General features: G+C 41.8%; 2 protein-coding genes across 7 annotated transcripts in view; one reads left to right on the top strand and one right to left on the bottom strand.

The window, feature by feature from the left end:
• Positions 1-14,457, bottom strand: part of Ngly1 (N-glycanase 1) — a 57,978-nt gene extending 43,521 nt beyond the window's left edge. The window contains exons 1-4 of one of the 3 annotated variants that reach the window (XM_059274187.1): positions 13,175-13,369; positions 11,042-11,124; positions 9,080-9,194; positions 1,218-1,454 (exon numbers count right to left, since the gene is read on the bottom strand). In XM_059274187.1, the coding sequence (XP_059130170.1) occupies positions 1,218-1,454; positions 9,080-9,094 (252 nt within the window). In that variant the 5' untranslated portion in view covers positions 9,095-9,194; positions 11,042-11,124; positions 13,175-13,369. Of the gene's footprint in view, positions 1-1,217; positions 1,455-9,079; positions 9,195-11,041; positions 11,125-13,174; positions 13,370-14,241 lie in introns of those variants that run through there. The other 2 variants (XM_059274185.1, XM_059274186.1) reach the window with 2 other exon arrangements.
• Positions 14,458-14,552: 95 nt separating this feature from the next.
• On the top strand, positions 14,553-24,011 carry Oxsm (3-oxoacyl-ACP synthase, mitochondrial). Of its 4 annotated transcripts, none has more exons than XM_059274191.1 (4): positions 14,553-14,593; positions 20,913-21,219; positions 21,782-22,789; positions 23,531-24,011. In XM_059274191.1, the coding sequence occupies exons 3-4, from the start codon at positions 21,813-21,815 to the stop codon at positions 23,931-23,933; spliced, it is 1,380 nt and encodes a 459-aa protein (XP_059130174.1). In that variant the 5' UTR covers positions 14,553-14,593; positions 20,913-21,219; positions 21,782-21,812; the 3' UTR covers positions 23,934-24,011. The 4 variants fall into 4 exon arrangements, with proteins under 4 accessions (XP_059130174.1, XP_059130171.1, XP_059130173.1 ...); XM_059274188.1 differs by lacking the exon at positions 14,553-14,593 and adding an exon at positions 14,600-14,932; XM_059274190.1 differs by lacking the exon at positions 14,553-14,593 and adding an exon at positions 14,600-14,932 and having other exon boundaries at positions 20,913-21,192.
• The last annotated feature ends 1,219 nt before the right edge of the window (positions 24,012-25,230 follow it).

Raw genomic sequence — 25,230 nt, forward strand, 5'->3', positions numbered from 1 at the left:
GCCTATAAATAAGCCCAAGAAACCCAACTAGTTTACCTAGCTGGACTTGGATGGACTCATTCTCTTGGTCTGCTGCTAGTGCCCTATCTGAGGTACATATACATTTGTTATGTCTCCCCAGGAAAAGACACACAACAGCTATTAAATGGGATCATTTAAATTTGCCAATAGTGCCTGCTAAGACAACAAAAAACCCGATTTCAATTCTTCATGCTAATAACTAAATTTCACTGCCTTTAAGAATATATTATCAGTTTACTAATAGGTTATTGATGTGAGATTTGTACACTGTGTGGAAATGTATTGCTGTGATTGGTGTAATAAAAAGCTGAATGGTCAATAGCTAGGAAGAGGTCAGGGAGGACTTCGGGGGACAGAGAGGACTCTGGGAAGAAGAAGGGAGGAGTTGCCAGCCAGATGGAGAGGAAATAGGTGGTGTAAGATGAAAGAGAGGTAATGCTATGTGACAGAATGTAGATTAATATAAATGGGTTAATTTAAGTTGTAAGAGCTAACTGAGACAAGCCTAAGCTGAAGGTTGAGCTTTCATAATTAATAATAAGTCTCCGTGTCATTATTCGGGAGCTGGCAGACAGGATGGAAGAAGACTTGTTACAAATTATCATTTACTTTAAACCTAAAGAAGTCATTTTTTCATTAAGATGTTGATAATGGTTAGACCATGAGAATTAATAATGCCCATGGAGATTGGCAGCATGTAAAATTCAGATTACAAGTATAAATACAATAGTGGCAATCAACTAATCTAATGGCCATAATACACACCGGTTCAGCAAGTTTATTTGTTTGAGGTTAATTAAAGACATGCTCATTTGTGCAACTGATATAAGTACCAAGAAAGTAGGTACATTTGTAAATAATAATACCTCAGGTTGAGTTTTAACATACAACAGCTGGCCATGGTTGTACACAACTATGATCCCAGCACTCCAGAGGCTGAAGTTCGAGGATCATGGGTTGAAGGTCAGCCTAGGCTACACAGCAAAAATAGGAAAGAACTAAAGGAAGGAGGAAAATAAATGGTAGCCATTTTTGCCCACATTTGCTATAACTTCGACTATTTTCAAAATGCTTAACAAATTTGAAGATATTAGTGTTCTAAAACCAAGAATATTTGAGAAATAACTGCAGGAATAATTCTTTTTGCTATCTCACCACTGACAGGATGTAAAGGAATGTTGGGTTGTTAACACTACCATTGGAGCAGAGGGCAGGCTTGGCAGCTGCCCTGGTTGGTTTCCTGAGTGCTGTGTTAATCGAGCAGGATCCTCAGACTGCTCCGCAGGAAACTGGACAGCAGCAGGTTGCTGAGACAACTCCACCTTCTTATTTGACCCATCCAATCTGCTGCTTCTCTCTAAGGCAATCTGGTCACGAATTTTCTGCAGCTGCTCCACTGAGGCTTTTTTAGGAAAGATGAGATGTGTTTCTCCCTGGAATTTACAGAATTGAGAAAAATCTTAACTTCTGTTTTACACTGACAGTCGTTCTTATACACGGTGAAACCAATACTATTGAATGTATTATATCTTTTTTAAAAAATATATTTTTTATTTTTTATATGTATGGGTATTTTGACTGCATATACGTGTCTTGTGCACTGTGTGTGTGCCTGGTGCCCAGGGAAGCCAAAGGAGGGTGCTGGCTCCACTGGAACTGGAGTCACAGATGTTTCTGAGCTGCCATGTGGGTGTCGGTTCCTCTTGAAGAGTAGACAGCACTCTTAACCATGGCACCATCTTTGCAGCCCTGAAGGTAACATATCTCAAGAATATACTAGTTTTTAAACAAAATTAAGAAAATGTGTTTCCTTGCTAACATATAAAGCTTAGCATATTTATTGTAGTTCAAGAGACTTTTATTTATTTTACTTTATTTTTTGTGAAAGATCTCCTATATCCCAGGCCAGCCTTGAGTTTACTCTCTAGCTGAGGATGACCTTGAACTTCCTGATCTTCCTCCGAGTTCACTTCCTAAATGCTGGGATTATAGACATGTACCACCAAGCCCAGTCAATGCCGGGCTGGAGCTTGAACCTATGGCTTTATGCATACATGGCCAGCAGCACTCTACCAACTGACCTACATCCTAGTCTTAGGAGAACTTTAGAAAAATGCAATACAGTATATATTATAAGAGTGGCAAAATGCATATCCCTAAATTCTCTGCAATAAAATAAAATACTGTAAGTTTCTATTAAATTCCATACAAAGTAATGGCAGTAGAAAAACTGCCATACAAGAGGCCTGAGCCAGGAGGCTGAGGCTATAATCTCAGCTACTCAGGACACTGAGAAGCAGAATCCCAAAATCAATGAGGGCCTGGACAAGCTAGTGAGATGGTCTCACAATACAGTTTTGTTGTTTTTTAATCTCGAGATATAGGTCAGTGGGATACATTGGCTGCCTAGCATTTATGAAGAACAAGGTTCAGTCCCCAGTACAGATGTTTTTGTTTTTAAACACAATGAAAAGATCAAGAAGGTATTGCATAAAACTACTGAGAAGCTATGTGACACATAGTAATACAAATATGATTGATAACAATTAATTGGCTATCTCAAAATAGTTAATAGCATTTTTAACATTCCCAAAGAAATAATGTCTGAGGTGATAGATATGTCAGTTATCTTGACCTGGTTTAATAAATTGTATACAGTAGTAATAATAATAATAGTTGTGTACAACTGTAACTAAAACATATTTTTTTATAAAAGTTATATGACATTTTATAAACCTAAGCCCTTAGAAAATAGCTACATCAGAAGTGTGTTGGGTTCACCATTTTCCAAGAGCAGTTAAAAGTATACACTGACAGTTAATTTGAAAATACAGATATAATTGTTTCGTAGTGCTAGGAGTCTTATACACCCTAGGCAAGTCCTCTACCCTCACGTGACATCTTTAGCCCCAAACTATAGACTTATTTATTCTTTCCTTTCTTTTTTTAATTCAGGGTCTCACTGGGTAGTTCTGGCTTCTCTAGAACTCATTATGTAGACTGAGTGGGCCTCAAATTCACAGATTTTCCTGCCTCTGCTTCCTGATTGAATGAATGTACCACCAGGCCTAGTACTATAGATTATTTTCTTAAAGATGTACTTATTTTTTAAATATATATCTATCTGTGTTGAGGTATGTGCAAGTATCCACAAAGACAGGAAGATGGCATTGGAGCTTCTGGAACTGGAGTTACAGACCTTTGTGAGGCCCTGTGTGTAGGTGATGAGACTCAAACCCAGGTCCTCTGCAAGAGGAGCAAGTGCTCTTAACAGCTGAGCCATCTCTCCAGCATTCTCCAACTCCCCCAAAATAAAACAAAACAAAAAACCCCTATAGATTATTTATTATTAACAGGAATGGAAAAGTCCTCTAAACAAAACAGAACAAAAATAAGCAATATTTGTTGAAATTAGTTAAGTGCATATCCATAACACAGACTGCTTTAATATAAATATTATACAAAACTCTCAATTTAAAATAGTAAATTGTAAATCAAGAAAACAGGTAAAATAAAAACATATCCAACCAAGTTTCAAGGTGTTGAGAAGGAACAGTGGCAAACAGTAAGTCTATCAACCGTAATGTGATTAAAAGTTGTTACCACACACAGCAGCCACCCCCGTTATGTTGGCTAGTTTTTGTCAACTTGACACAGGCTAGAGTCATCTGAGAGGAGGGACCCAATTTAGAAAACGCCTCCATGGGGTTGGGGTTTAGCTCAGAGGTAGAGCACTTGCCTAGCAAGCGCTAAGGCCCTGGGTTCGATCTTCAGCTCCAAAAAAAAAAAAAGAAAACGCCTCCATAAGATCAGGCTATAGGCAAGCCTGTAGACATTTTATCAATTAGTGATTGATGGGGGAGGGCCCACCTCATTGTTGGAGGGGACACCTCCCTGGCTGGTGGTCCTGGGTTCTAAGCAGGCTTAGCAAACAATAACGAGCAAGCCAGGAAGTCCCACTCCTCCACGGCCTTAGCATTAGCTCCTGCCTCTAATTTCCTGACCTGTTTGAGTTCTAGTCCTTATAATCAAGAATTGTGTAAGCAAAATATGCAAGTGTAAGCAAAATAAAGCCTTTCCTCCTCAAGTTGCTTCTGGTCATGGTGCTTGGTCATCAACAGTAACCCTAAGACACCTGCAGATCACTTAAAACAATTGAAAATGACTATTTTTCTGGTAATAGCAGGCTGCTAGAATTAATAATAACAGAAAACCTCATTACACACAATCCTTTTTCAAATGTACATGATGCTTCATGTATTAACCATATTAGCTATGAAAATTAATTTCTACCACTCATGGTATTGATGTAGTATAGGTACTGTGCAAACATTTCATGAACATTCTCTCCACTAATTCTCAGAACCATCTGAAAGGCTGTAATTATACCATTTACATACATTTTATGTGAAAATACAAAGGCTCAGAGAAGTTGAATAATCTAGCTGGTGCTACCCCATAATTGCTCGATCATGGATTCAAACTGCAATGACCTCAATTGTTTTGTTATGACTGACCCCAACTTAGTCTGAACAGAGATCAAAATCTACAAGCTTTCACAAACAGCTGGAAGGGGATGAGCAAACAGAACATCCCCAATAGTGATGGCTCACTTCTAATGGATTTGGCTTTTCCAACTTTGGAAAGGAAGTGAAGAATGGTGAATACTAGACAGCGGGATAGAGACAGGTATGAGACAGGTCAATGGGTACCATGCTACAGCTGGAGTACATTCTGGTGTGTTTTTGGTATAGCAGAGTGAATGTAGTTACAACTGTGCAGTTCTATCTCCAGAGGATTTTGAATGTACTCACCATGATGGACATGCCAACTATGTTGATTTGATTATTACCTCATGTATATACATAAATCAAGACATCACATAGGACCTCACAGAAATGTATAAAATAGTACATGTCAATAAAAAACAAAGATCTGTCTGTAACCCCAGTACTGGGGAAGCCAAAACAGCAAAATCCCAAGTTTGAGGCCAGCCTGGACTCCATAGTGAGTTTCAGGACAGGCTGTCTCAGAAAACAAACAAACAAACAAACAAATAATAAAAGTTTTAAAAAAAGGAAAAAATTTCACATCTACGTGTACCATCTGTTCCCACAAATGGAGCCTTCTGGTGAGTTGGTATTAGTGAAGCAGCACTGAAAATGCAGGAGGTAGTCTGTAGGAAAATGGAACCGAAATTGAACTCTGTGGCCAAAATGGAACTGGTATATATTTGAGTTAAGTATGGAGCACCTACGTATCTGGATCTATATCTCAGTCCACACCTCAGAACACCAAGAGGACAGAGGTGTGGCTCTAACCAATCCTAAAAATGATAACTATGGCCAATTATGTTCTTATTAAAATGTTTAATCCATAGCACATTTTCATAAAGGTCAAAATTACAGGCTAAATATAATAGATCCAAGAACATTTTAAGAAATCAAGAATTCTAAGATTCAACAAACCTGCGTATGAAAACATTTTTTCCAAGACAATTCTCACTGCAGGATATTTAGCAAATTTGGCCCATGACAACTAAACGCCAGTAATGTTTCAGAAAACCAAACCCAAACTGTTCTGCCAGATTTCCCATGCTTCCTCCCTACCAAAGTGGGAAAGCAGATGCAGGTGGAGGACAGACAGGTCTGGCTCCTGCTGAGAACTGCCCCACCACACTAAAACGCAGATCAAAAGACATTTGGACCCCAGTCTTCCTCAACATCACTCGTAATTTTCAAGATTTTAAGATACCTTTGTAATTTCAGGGTAAACATCAGATGTACCTTTCAACTTAATAAAACTTCAACTTGATAAAAACTCCTAATACGTGTTCAGCTATATTAGTCCTTCACAAAACTTAGTCACACTGATGAAACAGTTACTTCAGATCTGTCCTGAAGTGTAAAGTCTAAAGAGTGCCAGAAAGCAAATATGATTTCATTTTATCAGAACACTGACTCCATTTACATCAAATATTATTCCAAGTCTCAGAGTAGTTTATTATCTGGCATGGAGGAGACCAACCATGACAAATGCCTAACATTGAGGCGTTTTCTTGGGTATGGGCCGAAAACAAATAAAGTCCTTGGCAAATTAGGTCAGAGGGTTACCCTACCTAGCACACAAATATTTGTTAGGTGAAAGACAAATATGATTCCCTTCAACCTGTGACACTTCAACAATGAGAAACTGATACAACTTCTATATGTCAATTACTAAGTTTTCTTGCCTAATTTTAAGTCTTCATTTCTTTGCACAGAATCAGCAGTGATCTCATTTTTCTCCCTATATAGTTCGAAATTCTTTACATTCTGATGTTTATATGTAATCTGTAATCAGATGATACCATGCTTTAAAATCCTGGCCTGATCTCTTTTGAGTTGTGGGCTTATCTTATTCAACTGACTAATATTTCTACTTAAACAGTATTTAATAGCAAAGGAGTCAAAACTGTCCAAAACCCATGTAGTACTTTTTCCCTTAAAAACTGCCACTTTCCAAGATTTTTTTTTCATCTCATTTAGTGGTAATCTTATCGACTCAGTGTCTGAAACTTAAAGCTAGATGTCCCCAATTTCTTCCTTTCCCCTTCTACAAGACTTTTAATTTATCAAGAACTGTTGGCTCCTCTACACACGAACACATACGTAATTCCTGAATCCATCTAGCTCTCACCTCTCGGCCATCAGTACATAATTCAACAAATGTTTCCAGCCTCCTATCTGTGCTGTAATAGCGATCCTCTGGGAGCTAGGAACACCAGGGACAGAGCAGGTAAAGGTTCTTCCAACATTTACATAACCACTGCCATGCCTTGTGAGACTGGTTTAACAAGCTAAATTTGTTTTCCTGTACCATCCCTTGCCTGCACTCCAGATTATCCGGAATATTCTCTTTACAATAACTAAAGCAATATTTGAGAATATCTTCCCCACTTATAACTTTCCAATGGCCTCAATATCAGTTCCTTTTCTTGTCTCTGTGACAGAGTATCTGATACAAACAATCGAAAGGAGGAAGGATTTATTTTGGCTCACGTTCAGCGAGTTCAGTCCCTAGTCACTTGGAAACATGTTTCCAGGCCTACAGCTAGGCAGAGTAACATGGTGGTGGCAACATGTGAAGGAGGAGGCAGCTCTAGTCAGACAGGAAGTATACCAGAGCAGCAACAGGAAGAGACCAGGCTAAGAGACAGCATCCAAAGACATGTTCCTAGAGATCTACTTCTTCCACTGAAGCCCCACCTCCATAGTTCTACCCTTGTCTAATCAACCTACTCAAAGTTTGAATCCCTCAAGGGATTCAACCATTCATTTAGTCATGAACATCCTGAATTGTCTCTGGAAATACTCCCACAGATAAGGGGTATGTTTTACTAAACTCACAAGTGTATATCAGTCTAATCAAACTGATAATCAAGATTAACTTGATCACAGTTTCCTCTCTCACTCAAAAGAGTCTACATCTGTACAAGCCTGGTCTCTGTCTACCCCTAGAGCTATTTTCTGTGTCAGAGCTACCACAGCTAGAAGCCCTTTGTGCACGCCAATCCTCTGCATGAACTTGGTTTCTTATCACTCAGGTCCTACCTTTATCTCCTCAGAGGTTTTCCCTAGTCACTTTATTGCTACACTGAGTGCAACTCTGATTGCTATGTGTAGCACGAATCGTTAGAAGGTCTTATTAATAAAAGCAAACCTGGAGCCAGGTACTGGGGTCAACACTGGAAGATCAGAGAAGCAGAACCAGCCACAGCTTCCTCACCTCGCAATTCCTCAGGTGATCCTGTTTCCTCAGACTGGAAGCCTCTGTGTCCTTATCCAAATGGATCTCAGCTGAACAGCTTCTCGAAAGCCTGAAAGCGTAACCATCTCTAGTTCCTGATCCTCATGCCTTATATGCCTTTCTGCTTTCTACCATCACTTCCTGGGATTAAAGGCGTGAGTCATCATGCCTGGCTGTTTCCAGTGTGGCTTTGAACTCACAGAGATCCAGATGAATCTCTGCCTCTGGAATGCTAGAATTAAAGGCGTGTGCTACCATTGCCTAACCTCTATGTTTAATATTATGGCTGTTCTGTTCTCTGACCCCAGATAAGTGTATTGGGGTGCACAGTATGAGTACAGCATCCTGTCTGGTCCTCTTCTCTATACCTGTCTCTGCTTTCATACTGTCTTACACATTAGAACATACGTTCTAGATGGAATGGGATTATATTAATTTACCACGCTGCATCCTCATGGTGTGCAACAGAATTTGGTTAAGAAGAGTAGATAGGAAGAAAAGTATGTCCTATTTCTTTAACAAAGTCTACAAATGCTGACTCTGATAGCCACTAGCACTTGTGGTCCTGCTCAACTTCCAACGTCCTACACATCAGTAATAGGGGAGCACTGAAGATTCAGACTCTGCGGTCTGTCTTTTAGAGACAGTCTTAGTATGTAATCCAGGCTGCCCTGAACTCACGGTCTTTCAGCCTCAGCTTCCCAAGTATGTAAGTCTATAGAATATGCCAGCATGCCTGGCTAAAATTCACAATTCTGATAATTATGTTTATTGTGTTATCTCTGCCACAAGGTTTGAGAGGATGGAAACACCAAACTCTTCTTGTGAAATCAAATGATAAAACAGCTTGAGATTCCTGTCACAGAAGAAAACCATTCGGTGGGGCAGGTGAACTCCTCTCTTCTGTGTTTGTCTCACTTTTTCTTCTTACTGGAGGATATGGTGATACCTTAGGATCACCGCATACTCAGAAAGCCAGTGCTTGCTAGAAGACTGGGAGGGGACCACATTTAATCTTTGGGTTGTATTTGACCCTCTTTATTCTAAATCTATGAGACTTGTAAGAATTCTACCTATAGAAACTTGTTACATTTTTATCCTGACTTCATTGTATTTAAAAAAAATGTCTAATGGGTTAAAAAAAAAAACTAGTTCTACACATTTTCAAAATGATCAATTCGTTAAAAATAATATTTCATTCAAACAACTATTCACCACTACTATTGACTGCTTTGCACACGAAGGGGAGGAAACCCTTACAGATACTCACCTCTTCAAAGCCCATTTCAAACAAACACTCAACAGCTCCTCTGACAGGCAGGAGTCTAGTAGAAAAAGCTGTGTTTCCAATACGGATGGATCTGTACTTTTCATCATTGGGGTTTCTGATTAAAAAAAAAAGATAATATAATGGATAATATGTAGCAACTTATCTTTTAAAGAGTTTATGTATGTTTCTTTTCACATTTTATATCAGCTGCACTCTTACATAGCAGTACAGGTTCCAACTTTAGAGTGAGCAGTCCAGACAAGCAGTTCAGTTTCATGATTCTTACTTCTGTACTAAAGAGTACTTCTATTGTCCAACTTTATGGATGACAGTATTAATGCTGCCGTAGGAAATTGTGTGACATTTTAATTCTATGCTGTTACAGCTAAATACTGTAGTGGGTAGCCGTTCCAGCTTTGACCTGGAAGTACCACACCCTTTGAGGCTTCGCTAACTGTCAAGCCTACAAGGCGGAGCCGAGAGAGGACCCCTGAAGACCCTCATCCAGATCTCGGGTCTGGATGAGCCAGCTCTCTTGGTTCCTATCCCTTTACTTGTAAGTTACCACACAAAATAAACCTCCCTTTTAACTACATGGAGTTGCCTTAATATTTAAACCAACAAAATACCTTTTGAGTCTTTTAAGTTTCTAAAAGAAAATAAACAATAGTAGCTCCAGGCAGAGGGTAGAGAACTTTGCTTGTTCTGAGGGATCCCATCATCTATAATGGTGCCCATGGCACAAAGATGGTGATGAAGAAGCCTTTGTGAACTGAAACCTGGCTAAAGAAGCTTTGCTTCCAGCATGAACCTTAATGGTCACTTAGCTTCCTTTCCTCCCTGGACCAATGACTGTTTTTACTATAAGTTTCTACCTCAGTTCAAAATGTATTTTTAGTACAGGAAGTAAGGTAATAAAAGGAAAACATGACTAGTCAAGGACAAAGCATAAGTACTACTGCTTAACTAGTGTACATTAGTGCTAGTCTACAACCTTTCATCCATGAGAACTGCAAGACTGAGTGGTCAATGACTTTTAGAAGAACCTGATAGTACTTTGAGATTTCTACTGTATTCTGTAAAAATTTGTAGGTTCGAAAAGGATTGGAAGTTTAAAAAAATTATTTCCACAAATGATTTCCAAAGCAAGCACAGACTGTTGGGAGCTAAGGACAGTTTATCCTCTCTACATTGATTCTGTGTATTAGACCAGGGTTTCTCAATCTTGACACCCACAACATTTAGGATACAGCTGAGGGGTGATTCCCTATGCAACACAGAATGTTCAGCATCCTTGCTTTCCATGGCATACCATTTAAACAAGCAAAAATAAATTATAAAATGACCCCAACATTTGTCAATGCTAAACAGATCATTGTGACTTCTCATGATACATGCCACAAGGTGATAAACATGTCAGTGTCACCACAATCGTATATCCCAGTTTAAAAACACAGTTTTAATGTTCCCAATAGCTTCTAGGGCTCTATATGATCATTACATATTACTTATTGGTTTTTATCATACTATAAACAGAGTCTAGCAATGGCGATAATATCTAGTTCCCAGATTCTTTTTCTTTTTTCTTTGTTTCAACCAGGCTGGCCTCAAACTCAAAATTCTCCTGTCTCAGGCTCCTAGTTCCCTTGAATAAGTTATGCATGCCCAACCCAAATGTTTTTTTTTAAATAATTAAAAAATATCAAGCAGATTTGCATGAGCTTAAGGACAGACTAAGACCAAAAGTTGGCCCTGCCATGTCCTGGCACTGTGGACACTGGCCTTAATTTTTGCTTGATTCTCCATCAACTTCATTTTCTCTGCAGATTTTTCTTGTTTTGTTGTCACACTTTGATGGTTCCACACACACACACACACACACACACACACACACACACACACACATATATGCGCGCACACCTCTGTTATCTATTAAATATTTCTGTAAGTTGTAATATTTACTTCACTTGTTAGCAGTTATCTTGTATCTTTTCTTGGAACATTTTCTGAATGGGTGGTTTTTGATGATGTTAAAAGGATGGAATCTTGAGAAGGCAGCAGAATTCCTTGTATTTGTTCAATTGTCACTTTGAAAATATTTTGTCTTCCTAGTTGTTTTACTCTCATAGTTATCTATCAAGTTACTTAATTTTCAGAAAAATAACATTTGCTTTTGTATTTGAATCAGGTAAGAAAAGTAATACTCCCCCTCCCCTTTTTTTTTGGAAACAGGGTCTTGGCCTTAGGAAGGATACAAACTTGTAAACTAATTTAACAGAAATAATAATAATAATACATAAAACGATAATAGATATCCTCAGCAGTAGTTATGTGTGTGCCAAGTTCTTTATTTCTATATTTTATGGCAATCCTAGAATAGAGTATTTTTATACCTTTTATAAGTAAGGGACCTCAAACTTGGAAATGATATATGAATTGCCTATGATCATACTTAAAAAGAGCTGACAAGAATTGAAGCTTACTGCTCTACTTATGAAGTCTAAACATACTCTACCACATAAGCTGCCAACAAACTCACCAACCCTCAACATTCAATTTCTTGGTGTGTCAGTGGCAAGCTACATTAAAAATTAAAAGTCAGTTTAGTCTTCTATTACTTCTTGCACTGCCACTTAAAATTGTGAACCTCTGTCAATGTCTTCATTCTATCGGCATTTATGGTTATGATTACAAAATGGCTCTATGATTACAATTAATGCCTGTTTCTTCTAATGCTGTTCCTCATGAAACTCCACTCCAGGAATTATGAGTTCCCTTCACCTATCACTTTGCAGAAATGTCCTCTGCTACTCCAATTGGTCCTACCTTATCAATCCTCTTCTTTACTGTCTCCTAACATAAGAGCATAAATACAGAAACATAAACACTATCTTGGAATTGTTCTTTGATGTTACGCTATAAGCTATTTTTCCATACCTGTTTTTCTCCCAAATATATTTATATTCTTTAAACAGAGAAACTACTTTCAATTCTTGGTTCTTCTCAATAACACCCAGTACAGTCAATAATAACTGTGTGCTTTGTAAACAAAATTAGTGAACTATCAAACACGTACATTAAAGAATGAATGAATTAGGGGCTGGGGATACCCTCAGATGATAGAGTGCTTGCCTAGCATTCATGAAGCCCTGGGTTCAATCTCTAGCACCTCATAACACTAAGTGTGAGAGTCCATGCCTATAACTTAGAGGTGTAGGTAGGAGGTTATGAAATTTGAGATCATTCTCAGATAACATGTCAAGTTCTAGGCCAAACCTGGATACATGAATCAAATTAGCCAAACAGCCCATCCATGATGTCAGTGAAACTAATACAGAGTTGTTCTGTTTTGCTTTGAACAAAGTAGATAGCAAGCTCATCTTATCTAAAACTTGGGGGAAGCTTTTGCATACAAAGTAGCTTATATTTCTTTCTGTATTTTAATTAGATTTATTACTGCTGGGGATATGATAAACTTCAAGCAGAAATTTAAAAGTATTATTTCACTGGAGATTACAGCAACAAGCATCAGTTTAAAAATATCCTAATGAAATTTTTATTTGCAATTCCATTCTATAAACTGTTCTGAGACTCTGAGGTCAGAAGAGATGGTGGGACAATATGCCTTTTAAAGTGCTTTCACTCTGCTGCTAGTGGATTTAAAAAAATAGCAATGGAAACAGAAACCTGATTTTCTCTGCTCAAATTAGAGAAGTACAATTCTAATGTGTGGCGAGGGCCCAGGAAGACACCTGGGGCTTTTCCTTAAGTGTTAGAAAGTCACTGGATTTGAATATGGAGAAAAGGACACCACCCCCAAGCAAGCCAGACCTTGAATTCTAAGAACACAAGGACACTATTACTGAAAACAAACTAAAGGAGCAATTTTTCACATCAGTCTGAATCTTTTAGTTACAAACTTCTAATTTCCTTTTTAGACAAAAACTCAAGATCAGAAATCCAAGTCACAGTAAAGACTGTAAAATGAAGCAGTTTCTTTTAGAAGTTTAGTAAACATTCACAATGATGGTTATGATCCCAATAGCCATTTTGTCTGCATGCAAAGCTGTCCTTCAAGTACCCTGATCTTAGCACCTTTGGTTTCAGTGTACTCAAAGCAGAATCATCTTCTCAAATCCGTCCCTCTATTCTGTACAGGGGATGGGGTGGGGGACTTGAGAATTCAGGAGGAAATTTCAGCTGTAGGCTCTCAAGATTCAAGCCTATGCGTTCTTTCAGAGTCCATGGGCAGCTTGTACTGTGAGGTGCTGTTAGATCTCAGGTTAGAAAAGGTTAAACTGAGGTGTCACAAAGGAGGGTGATGGTCACGCAGGTCACAATTATGTAGCTGTGAGCAGGCTCGGTGCTGATGCTGCATAACATGGCATATAACCACATACGTTTACTTTCAAATCACTAATGATACCTAAATGGACAATTATTGTTAGGGTGGCTCACACCTGTAATCTCAGCACTCGGAAGGTCGAGACAGGAGGACTGGCATGAGTTCTGGGCTCCAGAGCAAGTTTCATGCCAGCCTGGGCTATACAGGACTGCACCCCGTCTCAAACAAACCGTTTCCAACTCATTCGCTAAAACTGGGCTCCATGACATGTACAGGGGTGAAGCTGAGACTTCCTACAGACTTCATGTCAGTGTACTTCTAAGAGCCAGCGCCCGGGGCATGACGTCAGCCAGCACCTTAACCTCCTTAACCTCCCTGCACGCCCCCTCCTGCACGCCTTCCCCAAAAAAAGCTCCCTCTGACCCAAAGAGCTGCAGCAGGGGGCTGCCTCCAACTTCCAACAACGACCCTGTGAGGAGCAGCTGTGGAGAGTGCTGCCCTCTGAACAGAAGTGACTTCTCCAGCACGCTTTCCTTCAAAACTCTTTAGGAGTCAGGTTGAAGTAAAACCCAGACATTAATAGGAAGTTCGTAACTTTAAACCACAAATGTTTCAACCACCAAACACGGCGTGAATATTTAACCCGCACTCGGGCTGGGTCACAGAGCCGGGATCGTGCAGTGAGATGGGACCCCAGGGCTGTCAGCGGCAGTGACAACCTCGGCGAGCCCTCGTCGCCCTGCCCGCCCCGCCTCAGGCCCGAGCGCCGGCGGCCCCGCCCGTCTGCGGCTCTCAGGCTCGAGGGCCCCGGCTGCACCTCAGGATGTTGTCGGCGTAGGTGAGCAGCAGCTTGGAGGCCTCCAGAAAGGTCTCCGGGGTGTTCTGGCAGAGTTCAGCCACGGCTGGGGACGCCGAGCTCGACGAGCTGCCCAAGGCGGCCGACGCCATGGCTGAGCCGCGGCCTCTGCCACCTCGCGCGCCGCGGCCCGCACTGAGCAGGCGCCGAGCGCCTAGGCCGCCGCAGAGGCCTGAGGCCAGGGGGCGGGGCGGGGCGGGGCCTCAGCGCCGAGGGGCGGGGCGCCGAGGGGGACAGGGGCGTTGTGGGCGGGGCTAGGTATCGAGAGGCGGGTCTGATCGTTGGCACAGGGGAGCCAGCCACTGCAGGAGAGGTACGTGGCTACCGGTTGTGAGGGGCAGGAGCCCACAGATATTTTTATAGCCTTCCCTTCACGATAGATAAATGTTGTTTGTGGAAGAAAAGACTCCAGAAGGAAGAATAAGTTTTGTTTTGTCTTTTTTTTGTAGGGGAGGGGGACGGGATTTGGTCTGTGGCCTAGGCTGGCCTCAAACTCTTGAATTCGCAGCAGTCCTGCCTCAGCCTGGGATTACGGGCGTCTGTCTGGCTTCAGGAACAAAAGAGCACGGCTCTGAACTCACCTGGTTTTCCGATTTGTGTATTCTTCTCCGAATTAGATTGATAAACATCACGTCAAGTCCTCGCTCACAAGGTACGATTCTATTGTAAGGAGCATTTTTCAACAGCATATTGCACCCTATTCGGGAGTTGGGGACTCAGTTTATCATGTGGTGATAAAACCCACATAAAACACATATACAGTAATAGAATAAAATGAACAAAGAAGAGGACAAAGTTTATACACACATTGTATCTTTTGACTTATACATGCATATCATCTACCAGTGTCCTTTATTTAATCTTAGAAAATGAATTCAGGGCCAGAGAGATGGCTCAGCGGTTAAAGCACTGACTGCTCTTCCAGAGGACCCGGGTTCAATTCCCAGCACCCACAAAGCAGCTCACAGCTGTCTATAACTCCAGTTCCAGGGGACCCAGCACCCATGCCAAAACATCAATGCACATTTTAAAAAAAGAAAAGAAAATGAATCCATAACCTCTTTAGTCCAGCCAATGCCTCATCATACCCTTGATAGAATACTTTGTTAAGAGCTTTTTTTTTTGTAGAAATTCCAAACTTCAACAAATGTGTTTGGTCCTTGTCAATGGGATTGAACCCTAGGGGCTTTCTCACATGCTAGGTAGTGGCTCCAGCACTGAACTACACACTCAGCCCTTAATTTTAATATTTTTCTCTCTGGAACTCACTCTGTAGACCAGGCTTCTGTTGAACTCAGAGATCTACCTGCCTCTGCCTCCCAAGTGCTGGGATTAAAAGTGTGTGCACCACCACCAGCCTGGTCTTCAGAGCGATTTCCCGGACAGCCAGGGATACACAGAGAAACCCTGTCTCTAAGGCCACCCCCCCCACCAAGAAATAGGTATAGGCAGAAGGATATGGAATTCAGTGGCTTCTGGGTTGCCCATTGCTTAGGTCCTAAGGTCAATTGCAAAAGGTCTGGTAGTGAGTATTTTGGCTTTATTTAAAAAAAAAAAAAAAGAGGATGAATTCTGAGTAAATTTCTTTTAATTCTGCCATTTGTGAATTATTAGAGATATTTACTTTAACAAAGAACCTTGTCCTCTTCTGTCTGCTTAGTTCACTTGTCATGTTGAAGACATTTTCATTCTTCTTTCTTCTAGAAAAAGTCAAGATATTAGTTACCTTTATTTATGTCTGCAGCAGCTTCAAACAAACTATGATGTAATGTTAAATTAGCCTTGAATTTCTTATTCATTTGATCTGTTGTTGCCAGAAATCAATCACTAAAAACGTTTTTTTTTTTCTAGCATCTCAGCTTTATTAAATAGTGGCACAATTCTTAAATGAAATAAAGAAATAACCCACAGATTTTCCCCCAGGATCACTTTGGTCATGAAAAAAACTGTTGACCTCAGTAAAGACCATCAATGAAGAGAGGAGCCCTTCAGGAATCAGTGTGGTGATTCAGTTCATTGTGTTACTATAGCCAATGATGAGTCAGCAATATTCAGTGTCTGTTATTTGCAAAGCAATTTGAGATAGATGGTATAAAAGACCTTAATCTAAATGAAGACAAAAACTAACGTTATTAGTTTCTGCCCAGATAGCTCCACAAAACCATTTAGTTAGAAATGCACAGAAGGGTCAGCATGTCAGGGTGTGGCGGGTCAAGTGAGAAATGCTCCCCATATCCAAACATGTGGTCCCCTCGTTGATGCTGATATTTGGGAAGGTTTAGGTGGTGCAGCCCTGTTGGGAAAAGTTTTGAGGTTATATATCCTTGCCCTACTTCCAATTCACTCTCTCTGCTGCGCTTATGGTAAAGGATGTGAGCTCTCAACTTTCTGCACTGGTTGCCATGCCTGCTGCCATGCTGTCCTGCCATTACAATTTCTAACCTCTGGAACCATAAGCCAAAATAAACTGTTTTCTAAGTTGCCTTGGTCGTGGCATTTTATCACAGCAGTAGAAAAGCTTAGTGCCAATATGAATGAAAAAAAGAAATAAAAGGAAAGAAAGGACATGACTTCTAGGTATAATGGAGGAGAAGTTTATTGTAGATATGAGGGAGAGCATAGCCAGAGGCAGGAACCTCTGGGAGAGTCCAGAGTGTACATGACCCTGACCTAGGCCATGTGGGGAGAAAGGAAGGGGAAATGGAGAGAGGAGAACCTGGTGCAGCAGCCAGGAGACCCAAAAGTACAAAGAGGCGCAGGTAACCAAAACGTCTGAATTAATCCCCTTCCTCTAGGGGAAGGGCAGCCCAACCCCTGGTCTGGAGAGTTCAGAGTAGAGGTCAGAGTGTGTAGGCCATACCCTCTAACAGGTAGGGACTGAGGGATGCTAGGAGAACCTGGTGGCCAGGTCAGCTTTGATATGTTAAATAGGCACCTCAGCCCTTTGTCCTGGGTTTTAGACTTAACACAACAGAACTTGGTACTGAGAGAAGGATATTGCTATGATGAACTTGACCATATTGTTTTTTTAGAGGAGTGTTGTGGAAGAATTTTGGAGATTTGGGCTAGAAAACAAGATAAAAATGTACAGTTTGTACATTTTGTAGAGAAAAGGAGCTCTAGGAAGCTTAATGTTGCAGCCAAGGCATGTGCTGGAAAGAGGAAAATTAGCATGGTTTAGGAGAAGCTTTCCCTGCACTGGAACAAAGGAAAAAGGTACTCTGCACAAGACCCCACCTAGCCAAGCTTCCAGTGTTAAAACACAACCTAAGGCATTTTCTGATCCCAGAAAGCAACTGAATAAAAGCATTGCTGCTCATGTGATTCAAGGGACCCATCCCAAGCTTGTAGCTCCACTTGGCTATGTTGTCCCATGGTGCTGGCTTTAGACATGAAGATGAGTGAGGGAGTCATACATCCTCCCTCTGTGGCTTCAGAGAGCCTCTGAGGGCAGGTAGCATGTGACAGGGAGTCCCTGCATGAATGCCCTGAGAGAGTAAGAGGCTGTGAGAGATGACTGTGTGGAGCTGTGAAAGGGAAGCTTGGTTGCGGTGGAGACCGCAAGATGTTGGAGATGTCAACACCATGAGAAATCTGCCAAGGAGAGCTGCATATACGCTACAGGCTGGAAAGCTGGAGGGGTGGAGCTATCTAAGCCCTTGACAGAAGACACAGAGCTACAGGATTTGGTGTTTGTTCTGCTGAAACCTGTTCATGCTTTGGCCAGTATTTTCTTACTATGTCCCACTCCCACCCTTTTGGAATGGTAATGTATATTCTGTGTCATGTGTTGGAAATAGGTGATTTGCCTTTTGATTTTTACAGAGGGTTACATGCTGAAGAAACTTGAGGCTTTTAGACTTAACAGTGAAGACTGTGAAAGACTACAGGGGCTTTTGAAGTTGTACTAAATGCATTTAGCATTATATGGCCAGGAGCCTATGAAGACCAGGGAGTGAGATGTGGTGGACTGAATGGAAAATGTTCCCCCCAGGCTCCCGTATTGGAACTCAGGGTTTCCTGTCAGTGGCACAGCTTGGGGACATTTGGGTGGTGTATGGAAAATGTTCCCCCCAGGCTCCCGTATTGGAACTCAGGGTTTCCTGTCAGTGGCACAGCTTGGGGACATTTGGGTGGTGTAGCCTTCCTGGAAGAGTACTCACTGGGGTTGGGCTTTGAAAAGATCTATATCCTTGTCCTGCTTTCTGTTTGCTTTCTTGGCTTCATGCTCATGTAAAGATGTGAGCTTTGAGCTTCCTGCTCCAGCTACCATGCTTGCGGCCTGCTGCCATGCTGTCCCCACATTGATAGACATCAACCCTCTGGAACTATAAGCCCTTTGCCTCTGAGTCATTTCTCCAGCCCCTCAAGTTTTTATTTTAAATATTTATTTTTAATATTTTAATATTCTTAATATTAAATTGAAAATTAATTAAAAATTAATTTTAAATGTTTTTATTTGTGTGTGTGTGTGTGTGTGTGTGTGTGTGTGTGTGTGTGTGTGTGAAGTACATACATATACATGCCCTTGCCATGGCATTTGGAGATCTAAGGACAGATTTTGGGAGTTGGCTCTTTCCTTCCACTATAAGAGTTCTGGAAATGGTTGTGAGACTAACCTTTAACAACTGAGCCATGGTGGCACACGCCTTTAATCCCAGCACTTGGGAGGCAGGTGGATCTCTGTGAGTTCAAGGCTAGCCTGGTCTACAGAGTTGAGTTCCAGGACAGCCAGGGCTACACAGTGGAAAGCCTATCTCCAAAAACCAAAAAAAAAAAAAAAAAAAAGTGTTCTGGAAAAGGAATTCAGGTCATAAAGCTCTACTGAGTCTAACTTCTCAAATTTGACACTGGCCATATGGACCTTTTGTTTTGTTCCTAGTGAAATTCCTGTTTCCACCGAGTTGACTAGCGATGCATCCTTTTATTCGTTTCACAGATTGAAATCAAGACCCACTACTTTTAAGCATTTCCTGACTTTAAGCAGTAGTAGCACTGACTTCATTGTCTTAGTGTTACAATAATATTACAAACAGTGAGAAGTTCAACTTGTTGGATAGAAAGTTTATTTAATTGGGAACTATATTTGGAAATAAAGCTTTGAACGAGACAAATTTTAAGAGGAAGCTATGATACGCAGAACCAATTTGAAGATTTGTGTTCAATACACCACGGTATTTTAACAAGAACTGTGGTAGTAACTCACCTACAGCTATTAGGATTTTGTAAAATTTTTACTCCTTTCCAGATGGAAGTAAAATGATCAGAGAAAAATGGAAATAGAAATTACAATCTTGTTACATCACATTTATGTGTGTGTACATTGCTTGAGAATTCTTTCCCTGGGAAGAGGGAAACAAATAACTACTTACAGGGCATGAATAATAAATCAAAGCAAGAATCCTAACGTCCAGCTTGGAGTGCCTGTAGGTTTATTCGGCTTACTTACAGAGCCTGGGTGAGCAGTTGCTTACAGGAGTGTGGGAGACCCCCAAACATCTGCACCACCAAGAAGTTTCATTGCAGCATGGATGATGACATGACTTCTCCATGGCTGCATAGACATTTCAGTTAACCTTCCACAGTCTGTATACCCCTGCACCTTCTGAGACCTGAGGCTGCCTGCATCTGGGACAGTATTACATACAAATTGCCAAAGGTACAGGAGGGAGTAACATTTTCAACGCGGAGAGCTCATACTAAGCAAGTGGAAAGCCCTGGGATCAAGGACAAACTTGGCTTCCCTAATCATTATAGACAAAGTAGACTTCCAAACAAAGCATAACCAGGACTAACAAGGAAAAAGATAAGCTTGACCCAAAATCTTTTCTGCAGTTGAAAAAGAAGAAATAGTATACTTGGCAACAATGGCCACAAGAGGTTATCATAAGGAAACATAAGCATGATTAAAAGATTCAGGTGCAGATGGCATAATCCATCCTTTATCTGAAGAAGGAAAAACAAAGCTCACAGCTGGGACAGATTTGAACAAATGGTTTATAAACACCGCCTTGCTGTGTTTCATACTTTCCTACTACAGATTCACAATCAGCTCTGAACAAGTAAGTTAAACTTTTCATAAGCTCAGAAATAAACGTGTTTTTTATTCTTGCTTCTGCTTAGATATTGGGCATATTCCATTCACTTCCTGCCATAAGTCAGCAATTAAAAGTTTAATTTTAAAGAAGCATCATTTATTTACATTATTTGTTTACTATGGTAAATAAGGGTAGGGGAAAAAAATGGAGAGGAGATACCACAAACACTGCACTAGAGACTTCAGGTTTTGCTTTTTAAAGGCAGGGTCTTCAGGTAAGTAGCCCAGGCTGGCTTTGAATTTGGTACACAGCTGAGGATTGAGTTCCTGATCCTCTCTCTACCTCCCCAGTGCTGAAATTGCAGGCGTGTACTGTGCCTGATTTCTTTGCAGACCTTTAAATTTGAAAGCGCTATATTCTGTTCTGCAACTAACAACTCCTAACAAATACTCTCAACGTCTTTACACATTACGAAATATTCACCAGTATTCACACTGTTTTCAGTGGCTGCGTGGCATTTGGATGGCCTCCAAAGGACTTCGGTTTCATGGCGTGTGATATTCTGAAGAGTTCTATTCAATACCTTCCCCACAGATACCATGGAGGCCTGACTGAGGCTACAGCTTTTTGTCCTCCCCGGAATTTCCTGAGGAAATGATTGCATTCTTTCTCTGGCAACACCGAAATATCTGTGCATTATCGCTGTGTCCCAAGGTGAGGATCGCTAAACAAGACAGTCTCAGCACGCAGAGCGGCGAACTCAGAGCCCGGAACCCGGCGGAAGTCCCGCCCTGCTCATCTGATCTCTGACACCGGGCGCCGGTCTCCGGGCGGAAACGTTGCTGCTGTGGGCGTGTGCGCGCATGCGCATAAGGTGGGCGCCCGCCAAGGCTTGTTTCAGGTAGTGGCTGCGGTCTGCCCTGGCGGCGGCCGAGTGCCCCCGGGTTTCAGGTTTCGGGTGGAGGGCGTGGCGTGGTTGTGGAGCCCTGAGAGCTCCTAATGCTGACCTGGGGAAGTAACACCCAGCCTGCCTGCCAGGGCTGCGCGGGGCTGTGGCGGGGCCTCCGGAAAGGTTCGCTGCCCTACAGGGAAGTAGATAAAGGACACTTCACGGAATAGGCCCGACGGCCGGCCTTCTGTGCATTGACCGTAGAAATGTCACATAGACTCAGTCCACACTGTACAGTAATCCTCGGTGAGCCTAAAGAAGGGTGGATGCCCCCTGCAATCGGATCAGGGTGGGGTGGCCTCGAGGCTTTCCTTGTCCAATTTTCTTGAAAACTAGTAAGTTAGCTATCAGTTGGCTGTCTGAGGTCTCTCACAGCTTAAAAACAAAAGTTAAGTCCAAACGAGGGTGGCATTTCGCTGTGGCCTTTAGCACATGACTGCAAGCACACCTAGGGTATTTGTTAGACCCTTCCGTTGTTTAAACGACATTTGCTGTCTCTTGTGGTCTGTTCCAGGAATGTGTTTTTGATCTTCTGAATTCCAACCATGTTGTCAAACTGCTTACTAAAATTTCTAAAAGCCACAAGCTCTCATCCATATCCAGCGTCATGCTGTTGGTTAGTAAGCAAACGCAAGTTTTCTGGAACTATGCCAGCAGCCGTGTCTCTCAGGCGAGTTGTCATCACAGGCATCGGACTAGTGACACCACTTGGTGTTGGGACTCAACTAGTTTGGGGTCGGCTTCTCCGAGGAGAAAGTGGAGTTGTTTCTGTAGTTGGTGATGAGTACAAGAGTATTCCTTGCAGTGTAGCTGCTTATGTGCCAAGAGGTGCTGATGAAGGTCAGTTCAATGAACAAAACTTTGTGTCCAAATCAGACACCAAGTCCATGTCATCTCCCACCATCATGGCCATCGGGGCAGCAGAGTTGGCCCTGAAAGACTCCGGCTGGCATCCGAAGTTAGAAGCAGATCGGGTGGCTACTGGCGTTGCCATTGGCATGGGCATGGTTCCTCTTGAAGTTGTTTCTGAAACTGCTTTGATGTTTCAGACCAAAGGTTACAATAAAGTCAGCCCATTCTTTGTCCCTAAGATTCTGATCAATATGGCTGCAGGCCAGGTCAGCATTCGCTATAAACTCAAGGGTCCCAATCACTCAGTGTCCACAGCCTGCACAACAGGAGCACATGCTGTGGGAGACTCCTTTAGATTTATAGCCCATGGTGATGCAGATGTGATGGTGGCTGGGGGCACAGATTCTTGCATTAGTCCATTATCTCTTGCTGGGTTTTCCAGAGCCCGGGCTCTGAGCACAAACCCAGATCCTAAGCTGGCCTGCCGACCGTTTCATCCAGAGAGAGATGGTTTTGTCATGGGCGAGGGTGCTGCTGTGCTGGTGTTAGAAGAACATGAACATGCTGTTCAGAGAGGAGCCCGGATATATGCGGAAGTTCTGGGCTATGGACTCTCAGGTGATGCTGGTCACATAACTGCCCCCGATTCTGAAGGAGAAGGTGCCTTCAGGTAAAGACTGGTTGTTCTCTTCAAAATATTTTTTCCTGTAAGAAACTATTGGAACTTCAAATTCAAAAAGAATTATTTGGTCTTGGTGTATAGTATATATTTTTCTGTCTTAGACTAAACTTTTTTTTTAATTCTTTGCTTGAAATATTTGAAAACATTTGAATATCTTTTAACAAAAATTGAATGGACTTTAGTCAAAGCCAATAGAGCTGTGTCTTTGCTGACTCCCTGTGTCCCCCTTTCTGCTTGGTAATTATGATAGCTCTCTTCCTCAGTTTCCCTTTGAACCCTTATCAGACCTAGAGAATAAAGACAAGATCTGGTAGATGTGTCTGGTTGGGTTCTGTTCCTTTCAAAGCAGCATTTCTCAGTCCGGTCACCCAGGGGTCTTGCTGATGTACTGATTCTGACTGTGGATCTAGGTTGACACTCAAAGGGTACATTTCTAACCAGCTCCTGTCTAAAGACCATATTTTGAAAAAAGTCCTAGATAATATGTTACTTTCTCAGCTTAGACCATATTACACTTTATCTACTTAAATCTGCCAGGAGTTAGCGGGATTTCCTGTAAAGGGAGAAATACTAGCTATTTTTGGCTTTGTGGATCACAGGGTCTCGGCCATGACACTCAGGATGGAGCTTACCCAGTGTACTTGGAAACCTTTCTTTCTTTGACACAAGCTGCTCAGGTGAACAGTCTGTTGAAATTAAACTTATTTGATCATTTTCTTTTCTTACCAGATGCATGGCTGCTGCTGTGAAAAATGCAGGTGTGTTACCTGAACAGATATCCTATGTCAACGCACATGCCACCTCCACACCACTGGGTGATGCTGCTGAAAACAGGGCCATTAAGAGGCTCTTTAGAGATCACGCTGGTGCCCTTGCCATATCTTCCACAAAAGCAGCCACTGGGCATCTGTTGGGGGCTGCAGGGGCGGTTGAGGCAGCTTTTACCGCACTGGCTTGTTACCATCAAAAACTACCACCAACTTTAAACCTGGATTGTACAGAGCCAGAATTTGATCTCAATTATGTTCCACTGGAGGCGCAGGAATGGAAAACTGAGGGTCGACGTATTGGACTCACCAATTCCTTTGGGTTTGGTGGTACTAATGCAACACTTTGTCTTGCTGGCATGTGAACATTGGCTTTTAACTCTCATAAATGTATAAATAATAATGTGCATACATATGTTTAATATCAATACCCTTTAACACAACTGGTGTTTGTAGTAGAGTAGTTCTTGCTAGGGAAGGGGCTGCCCAGTGCTCTATGGGTATTTTACAGCAACTTGGTGTCTCCTGTGAGATTTCAGGTGCAGCTAGTGACAACCAGATTTGTCTCTAGACATGTCGTCATGTTTTCTGGGGCCTAAAATAACCTGCACCCAAGAATGATTAATTTATATTTTCCTAATGCTCTGAATCAAATACCTTTTTGTGCTATTTTATCTACTCCTGTCCTTTTCAGACATTATTTAGAGAGTAGCTCCTCCAAGCAAGGCTGTGCTGTTGCATGTTGTAACTCCAGGGGCACCGTTTTTTGTACTGCATGTAGGAAAAGATGATACAAGTGGGAGTGTGTGTCATCAGTCAGCATCCTTTGAGGACAGCTGTGACCAGTGATGACCTATTCACCTACCTAGGTGTCGTTAATGGAATTTCCCCGAACTCTCAAGTGTTCACTTCTCAGAAGGAGGAAGTGAAACTGTTTGACACTTCTTATTCTGGGTGTATTTGTGCTGTGAAGAATGGACAAAAAGATCCTTTGCAAAGAGACTCTTGGTAAATTAGGCCCCCTTGCCTCAGTCTACCTCTTTGTGCCTATGGCAGTATTCTAGCAGCTTCCTATTCTAAGAACTGGTGGGCCCTCTACTTCCTGCCTTGGGAATTTCTCTAAAGCCAGAGGAGCACGTTTCCTGGAGGTGACAATAAGCCAGGGAAGCATTTGCGGATGGGGCATTTACTTCAGAGTCAGTGCTCCATTTCCATGCAGACCCTCAGGTCCTCAGTGATAGGGAGCTTCGTTCAGGCACTCACAGCCTTCCCTGCCCAGGGACACCTTTACCAGCCTCTCTGTCCCTGTTCAGCTTTCATGGCTTTTATCCCTATCCCATGAGCCATCCCCAAACAAGCCGCCTTCTCCTGGACTCTGCTTTCTCAGTACCTCACACAATGAGACAGTGAAAAAGAGGAAAAATGGTTATATGTCTTTCTGCAGAAATGAGTAACATTCCCACATTTTACTTAAAACTTTTTGTTCTTGTTTTATTTTTTTTTTTAAGATTTTTAAATAACACATATGAATGTTTTCCCTGCACATATATGTATGTACCTCATGTGTGAGTCTGGGGCACAGGAAGGCCAGAGCAAGGCATCAGATGGCCTAGAACTTCAGTTATGGATGGTTGTGAATCATCACGTGAGTGCTTAGAACCA

Source organism: Peromyscus eremicus, chromosome 9, assembly GCF_949786415.1.
Source record: "Peromyscus eremicus chromosome 9, PerEre_H2_v1, whole genome shotgun sequence".
Lineage (NCBI taxonomy): Eukaryota > Metazoa > Chordata > Mammalia > Rodentia > Cricetidae > Peromyscus > Peromyscus eremicus.

Coding starts and splice junctions, on each gene's coding strand:
- Oxsm (XM_059274191.1), top strand. CDS start 21,813: ATGTTGTCAAACTGCTTACTAAAATTTCTAAAAGCCACAAGCTCTCAT. Junction 22,790..23,530: donor GAAGGAGAAGGTGCCTTCAG/GTAAAGACTGGT, acceptor TTTTCTTACCAG/ATGCATGGCTGCTGCTGTGA.